Here is an 8528-nt window from a genome sequence, read left to right on the forward strand (position 1 = left end):
CCATCAAATAACATTTTACTCACCTACTCCACAGTCAAATTCATACAATATGCAATGTTCTATGTCTAGCAGCCTAATTTCTTTATCATGCGATTCTCTGTCCAGCACTTTTCCCATTCATGACAATAGTACATCTGGACTTTCTTTAGAATCTCTTGCCCCATCTTCTCAATTCACACATCCATGCAATCTAGATCAAATCAGGTATCATAAAACCCAAATTGCATCCTACTTCACTATTCACTCATCTTGAACCAACATCCTACTTCACTATATAGCATGCCTTGACATTGCCTCATTGGAGGAAAGCATATAAATGGGTATTTAGAGTAAAGAAAAACCCAGATTGAACTATTAACAAGTACAAGACCAGTCTTGTAGCAAAAGGATATCACCAAAAAGTTGGATTTGATTATTCACACCAGTGGTAAAGCCTGTCAGAGTGTGAATTGTTCTCACTCTTGCTCTTACTAATGGCTGGCCTCTTCAAAAAATTAATGTCAAAATTCCTTAATAAAAAGTATATATGAATCAACCTCTAGGTTTTGAGTCTCCTAACAAACTAGTGTGCAAGCTTAATATGGGATAAAACAGACTCCAATGGCATAGTATGAAGGCTAACAAAGGCAACAATTGGCCATGGTTTCATTTCTAGTAAATTTGACCCTTCATTGTTGATTCTCATGCGTGAAACCTACTGCCTCGATGTGCTCATGTACATTGACAATAGAGTTATACAGGAAATTCACACTTTCTAATTCAAGGCCTCATCACTCAGTTCAATGACATTTTTGCTCTCAAACAGCTAGGGGGAGCTTGATCATTTTCTTGGCATTTAGGTCAGTAAACTTCCCGATAGATCCCTTGTTTTAAATCAGTCTAAATACATCATTGATCATTACTAAAGCCCAATATGCATGAGGCAAAGGAAACTCTACTCCTCTACCTGGTGGATGCAAATTAACAAAAAATAGGTTCTGATTTTATTACGACCCGACCAATTTATTGCTCTATTGTAGGTGACTTACAATATGCTACTATAACTCATCCTGAGACCGCTTATCCTGTAAATATAGTCTCCCAATTCATGGCTGAACCACTTGGAGTTAAGACTATTGGCAATCTGTTAAATGGATTTTGGGATATCTTAAAGGATCTATGCACTCCTGTCTGGACTTGTTATTCAGCCAACTATTGCTTCTACTCCCTTGCCTATCCATGTTTTTCGTGATGCAGCTTAGGCCTCAAATCCCAATGTAGGAGGTCCACCTAATGTTCAAGCATTTTCCATGGGCCTAATCTCATTTCTTGGTGGTCCAAAAAGCAACAACCTGTAGCTTGTTGAAGTGAAACTGAATACATAAGTTTAGCTCTCATAGCTGCAGAACTTTTATGGATCCCTTCCTGATTAAGTGAACTAAAAGTAAGAGCAGCAACTATTATTTTATATGATAATCGAAGTATAATGGTTCTATATGCTATAATCCTAATTTTTGTTTGAGAAAAGGTTCTTGTCAAGTCCTTGATTGTTACATAACTAACTCATGAGCAGATAGCTGATATTTTAACTAAAGCACTCTCCAAGCAGCACTTCTCTACATTAAGAGATTAACTCAGGTTGCTTTCTTACAACACAATCTGAGTTTATAGGAGGAATGTTAGAGTATAGGGTGAGTATCTCAGTAAAGTAGTAAGTTGTTAGTTAATATTCTATTGAGCAGTTAGTTGTTAATTATTATTTTGTTAGAACTTGGTTATCATTCTATTAGTGCAATTGCTTATGTAACAAGCCAAAGAAGCTCTATAAATACTAATCTGTAATAGAAAATTTATCATATTCAAAATTAGAATCACTCTTTCTTTTTTCTCTTCTGACAATATTAAAGCAATAAAGCAAAAAGACCATAAAAAAATCAAGAAGATCAAATAAATATTTAAATTTTAACTTGTGTGCGAAAAATCTCCACATACACAGACACACGGCACCACCATTTGATCACACCATTTCAAAAGGGAGATAGAAACGACACAATATTGACATCACAGGATTAACCACTGCATTTACTACCCATAACTATGAACAGAAGCAACACAATAAATTTTGATGTACTCAGCAGAATGTTACACACAACAAAATGAAGATGTTATTGAAAGTGATGAAGATCCAGTGAAGTGGGTGAATGGTACACAAATTAAGCAAAAGAAGAAGTTTTTTCTGACATACTTCTAGCCTCAACGTCTCCACAAAAGCAATCCTTGAAATTCAACCTGATGTAGTCTTAGAACAATCCAAAGTGATCACATTATAGCGCAGCGGCTCCTTTCTTCAGTTGGCTGTGAGTTCACTTGCTGGAACCTTTGTGACTCGGATGGGTTGTATGTGAATTCTGATGTATCTAACCCATACTGCATAAGGAGCAGCATTAGTGTCAGACAGCCATAAAAAATTCCAAGATCATTTTACAGAACAAGAATAAAATGGTAACTTCTTCAATCATCTCTTATGCAACAACCAGAGATGGTCCAAAACTCCGATGACAAAAAGACAGTTCGTGCATAATATCTATGTAAACAGGATATACCGCTTTGCATTAAATCGAGGAACACAAGACAGTAAGGGAAAGGTATTATGTTACTTCCTTGATGATTTTTCCCTATCTAATTGAATATTTTTAATGGAAGCTTATTCAGAGATTTCTACTTTCAAAAACTTCTACACTGAATTAGCTCAGCTAAGTCATTATATTCAGACCTTGTAATAATGCAAAAAAATATTTGTATGCTCCCTTTAATTCATTCATGGCATCTTTTACGATAACCAAACCTAAACTTAAGATACTCGAACATATTTTAAAAGGGCCAAATTATAGCAAGTAAGTCCTCAAAGGACTATGAAACATCACTAAATTTTAAAAGATTATAAGGTGAGCCAGCTAATAGCTAAGGTATCCCTAGTGGAAGAAGGGGATACACAATTGCACTTGTTATGTAAAAGGACAACTGGACAAGTGAACCATGAATCTCCTCCACCTAAGAGAGCTTGACCACTATAAGACCACAGTAAAGACCAACAGATGAAAAGTTCCACATCAAAATAGTACTACAGAGACAAAATATTGCACCTTCTCCCTCATCCTTGTACTCCATGCATCATTTCTGCTTGGACGCTGATCAATTGTGCCCGCAACTGGTACACCTGATGCTGGAGCTGCTGGTCTGTTGAGCAAAGGCTGACGGGCTTGCTGCCTAGGATTAATGAATTCTTCATCACTGTCATAGTCAGCTGGCCTATTTGCAGCCCGAACAATAAGGGCTAACACAAAAAGAAGAGCCTGCAATTCCATGAACAAAACAATGGGCACATCCCATTCATGGTATCACATACAAATACTAAGCTATTCCACTGTTGGTTTCTCTAGTCCTAAGTCCTGGTGGTAGGTAAGTGAGCTGTGGTAAGAGGATATTTTGTCCAATGCAGTAAAGTAAATTTGAGACAGGCACTTCGTTTCTGAAATTTCTGAATTTCAAAGTTGAAGAACACTATACTGTCTTTCCTCTCCCTCTTATTCCTATTTTCACTTTCTCCTAGCATCAACAAAAATCCGAATTTATTTTTCTTGTTCAAAAAGTTACATCACTATAGAACTATATCCCTAAAAGTGTACTTTAAATCAATAAAGAAGTATTACAAAAATTGGCGAAAAAAAATCATATTATCATCAACAAGTAACTCCTATGAAACTATTAGCAGGATGGTGATAATACATTAATGTACATATGAGAACTGGAAGTTATACCACAGTAAGCCAAGAAATATGGTAAGGCACTTTGCAGGCACTTATTCTAAAAAAATATAAAACTTACCTGTGGGTATAGAAAAATCTTTGGTGCATCTCTAATATATGTTCCTCCCACTAAAATTTTAACATATGGCATTGCATATGTTCTCTATCGTACTATAAAATTTTTTAGAGTAGCAGAAAGAAACTTTCAAAGTCAAGACAGTAATATTGTAAGGGGAGCACATACTACGGCAGGACAGGACTGAAAATCCCTCCTATGGGTACATGCACAAGGACCCATACATGATTCATGTCCCCAAAACAATATTTCTTTTTTTTTAATGACAATCATATAACAGTTCTTACTTACCTCAAATATAACAATTCCAAGAGCGACCCATCTCACAATATTCCAGTTCTCTCTGAGAAATTCATATATCATATCAAAATTTCCAGTTTTGTCTGTCGGAATTTCCTGAAAGAAAATAACCATAAGAGGACAATTATAACTTCTAGAATTTCAAATTATACATTGCCAGCGGAGCTTGCCTTTTTCCAGCTTTTGTCAAAAAATATAAAGGCTGCACATCCCAGCTCTGCCAAGATCAACAATACCACTAAAACAGCAAACTTTGTTGGCTTAAGGAAAACTAATCACATTTCTTTAAGATTAATCCATGAATAAAGATACAGAAAAGCGCTGAGTGAGAGTGTGTGTGTGCGTGTGCGTGTGTGTGTGTGTGTGTGTGTGTGTGAGAGAGAGAGAGAGAGAGAGAGAGAGAGAGAGAGAGAGGAAGTGATGCTTTTGCATACTAGTAAAAAAATTATGAGCCGAACAAAATTATTTAGCTATAGCATAAGACATTCTGGAAGGATACACAGCTCAGGCAGCAGCCACTCCGCGTCATAGCTCCAATACAACCAAAACAAGAAATGACAAAGAGAACTACCCCTATTCCAATGAATAAGTAAATAAACCTGCAAAACGTGAAATACACAAAGTGTAAAAAAGTACAAAGACAACAGTATGAGCTGTGTAAGCGTCTTGTAAAAGTAACAATGTGTATTGAGGCAAATATTACATCAGGGTGAATGCAGATAGAAACTAGCAGGTAAAATATACTGCAATGTGTAATAGACAATATTCCATCAGGATGAATGCAGACAGAAACTATCAGGTTAAAAATACTACATGTAGCCGTGTCAGTGATTGTCTCTGTCACACAAAAAACTAGATGTCATCAGTAGGTCCAAAATCAGTACATGGGGAAGAAATAAAGGTTATTTAAAATTTAAGAGGTCTAATACCTATGGCCTAAGTAACTCTGGTAGGAACAGGCACTAAAGAAGAAGTATGAACTGTTTCTTGAAGAAAATTTATTAAAACTACAGGATATTCGAGAGATCGAGGTCTCTCTGAAGTGCACAGTTACAAATTGATCCCAAAGATGATCGTACTCTCTAACGCTCTTGTTTATAATATTTCCCCTCTCACTCTCTAACTAACTCCCACAAACTATCTACTAATGGACTAAATAAGCAAGAAAGGGGTTACCTACCAATACTCTCCCACTTGAACATTCACCATGTCTCAAGGCTAAGATTTGAGAATAAGAGGCCTATCTGTATTGCAATTCCTGCCTACAATCTTCCACCAATGACCAATTTGTGAAATTGCATACAGTGTCATCTCCCGAAGTGCAGAAGCAACTCATGGAATAGAAATAGAACCAAGGTCGGTCTTGGGTTTGAAGCTTCTTAGTTAAGTATGGGCCAAACTGACCTGATGTCTGAAATTTGGTCATGGGCGCCTCTTCTATATGTTCTCCCCAGATTTGATTGCTCCATAATTATAAGTGTCTTATCGGCCGCCACATTACACTTCTCTTGCGCACCATGACTTGGGTTTGGTCGCTCTAGTGGGAGAAGTTGGGTCGTCATACACGCAAGCTGTAGTTCTTCTCCTGTAATCCTCTCTGCCAAGGAACTCACCCTAGTTGTTATACGAGTCTCTCTGCCTCAACGAACAGTCCCCTTTGTGATCGTTGCTAATGACGTCACACAACCGGTGTATAAGCCTTCACATCAGGCAGTTTTGGTGGTGGCCGCTTGGTCAGCTGATATGACGTCACTCCCACATGTGCTCGAATCCTCTTACAAATTAGCTTCCTGTTTTAAGAGTGTCAGGGCCATATCCCTCCTCACCTTGACTTTGTCACCGGAGTAGCAATACCCATTGTACTCGCACCATAGGCGGTTAAGGCGGTTTTGACGGTGGGCGCTTGATCAGCAATCCCAGTCTCGCACCTCTCGTTCTTCTTGACCCAGAGATGCCATTGAAATGTTTCTCGCACACTACTAGCAACTCTGCCCAAAGAGAAGCTGCAGCCCACGGCAACCCTGACAAGGAACAAGGCCTTACCATGTGGGTTGGCATCCATTGCCTTCAGCGGGGGCTGCTTGGACGACATACCACCAACCCAAAGCTTTGTCCCAGTGTGTGGTTGTTGTCTTTTGTTGACCCAAAAGGTTGATGCCTTGGTTCTCGGAAGCTTCATTCTTTCTTCTGATTCCTGCTTCTCCCTTTTCTTCATTAACCATATCGACCTGCACGCCTTTCCCTACTGCTTCCCAGAACTCCATGATCTTTCCCCAAGATTGAGGTTAGGCTTATTCCCATGAAGCAGAATTCCCGGCATTGATTCTAATTACTGGAATAGCTGGTCTTGTACCTGAAATCACCTTTCAAGCACCTTAAACCACTGGGCTTGAATATGCAGGTCGTTATCCCTATTTTTCGTTTAGAGATTCTAATGATTTCTCCAAAGATTCAAGTCTCCCTTCTATTTTCTTGCCCACCATCGACTACAATTCACCCAATAGCACCTAGATGGGGCTCTAATTCCAATTTGATAGGAAAAATCACTAAAGAAGGACAAAACAATTAAAATTCCCGGATATTCAAGAGATCTTTCGAGCCCAATTGCAAATGATCCCGAAGATTTTTTTTGGTACAAATGATCCCAAAGATAATCATACTTTCTAACTCTTTTATTTATAAAATTCCCTCTCTCACTCTCTAACTAATCCTCACAAACAATCTACAACTAACTAACTACTCAAAAAAGGGGTTACCTATCAAACTCTGGCAGAAAGCTGAAAGTTTCTCTTGGATGTACTATGTTAGAGAAAACTGACCCAGCCCCAGCCCCCCAAAAAGGGCAGGCTCTAATTTCAGCACAAATTTCATTAATAGATAAAATTCAGCAAGCTGTTGCAGTGGCAAACTCCTTATAAAAACAACAGTGTTACAGTTTACATAATACCCGATAAGGCTACAAACAATTCATACTACTATACACCAAAAATTCGGCTGAGTAGAGCAGCACTTATACCAGGCCTTGGGCAAATCATCAAAGAAACTGTTGGACAGAGACACAGCCATAAGCATGGGGCGGCCAAGTTGAACTAGAGTTTGATCATCACTGACAGTAGAAACACTGAGAGTGTTATCTGAAGCTTTACTGAATTCAACCAGCAGGTAAATCCCATAGCCCACCATGGCCAGACCAACAAGGGTCAATAAGAAGTTCAAAAGCTTCAAAAGGCACTCCCAGCAACCCCTACAAGCACAAGCCATCCTCCTCTACCTATAATTCCACTTCAATCCCTCAACCAGATTGGCCAATGCCCAATATGTTCTCTGCACACAAAAAAAAAACACTTCCATAAAACATCAGTAATAACAGGAAACTATCACAACAACAATAACACCTGCAATTCAGGTTCAATTTCAAGAGAGATACTAAACTTATTCTCCATTCACAACCTTAGTAAAAAACACCAAACAAGTTAGTCTTTTGATTTACACATGAATATAACCTCAAAAATTCCAAAAAAAAAAAACAATTTTTTAAGAAACCCAATTGAAAGCTTAAGAAATAAAAATGTTCTGTTAATGAAAGCAATCAGTTCTGTCAATATTCAATACAAAGTATGTCTCCCCTCAAAAATATTATTTATTTATTTATTTCATATTGATCATGATGTTTATAATGCAATTGACCAGAACCTGCAACAAAATCTACCACAGAAAATCAACTGAGGATTCATTAATTCAAGCAAAAACAAATAAATAAATTGATCAACTGAAAATCAAAATGCAAAACAGGCAAGGTAGAAAAAAAAGGTAAGAAAATTGAAAAAAAATGACGAAGAGAGCTGTGATGCATAGAAGGAAGAAAGTGCAGTTACTCACAGAGAGAATCGAAGATTTGTACAGTGATCGATACCCTTTGGGATCACCGAAAGCCAAATAGAAAGGGGAAGAAAAAGTAACCGTGACTGGAACAAAATGGACATCACTGAGGAAAATCGAAAAAGAAAGAAAGAAACATGTCAAATGACATTAATGCCCTTCACCGCATAACAGATTCTTGTGGTACAATACGACGTCGGCTTTGGATGTCGTTTGTGCACGCACGCACTTGAAGGAAATAGTAGACACTAGAATTTTGGGTGTAAAAAGGATAACCGACTCAGCTGGGGATCGAACCAATGATGATATATACACACTTCATTATCTATAAAAAAAAAAATATATATATATATATATATCTCATTTTTAAAATACTTTATTTTCACTTATTTTTATTTATATCACTCTACTCTTATTATTTATCACATCGCATACTTCTTCTCCCTTATTTTTTATTTTCTCAATATCTCTCTTCATTCCACCTAATT

The 8528-nt window shown here is 37.6% G+C and overlaps 1 protein-coding gene across 1 annotated transcript; it reads right to left on the reverse strand.

The window, feature by feature from the left end:
- Positions 1-1922: 1922 nt before the first annotated feature.
- LOC130716000 (tobamovirus multiplication protein 2A) lies at positions 1923-8195 on the reverse strand. The gene is made up of 7 exons (XM_057566173.1): positions 8041-8195; positions 7178-7485; positions 4661-4760; positions 4332-4412; positions 4153-4257; positions 3123-3332; positions 1923-2406 (listed from the first exon to the last, which is right to left on the reverse strand). The coding sequence occupies exons 2-7, from the start codon at positions 7420-7422 to the stop codon at positions 2299-2301; spliced, it is 849 nt and encodes a 282-aa protein (XP_057422156.1). The 5' UTR covers positions 7423-7485; positions 8041-8195; the 3' UTR covers positions 1923-2298.
- Positions 8196-8528: the final 333 nt, after the last annotated feature.

Source organism: Lotus japonicus, chromosome 4, assembly GCF_012489685.1.
Source record: "Lotus japonicus ecotype B-129 chromosome 4, LjGifu_v1.2".
In the NCBI taxonomy this organism is placed as follows: Eukaryota; Viridiplantae; Streptophyta; class Magnoliopsida; order Fabales; family Fabaceae; genus Lotus; species Lotus japonicus.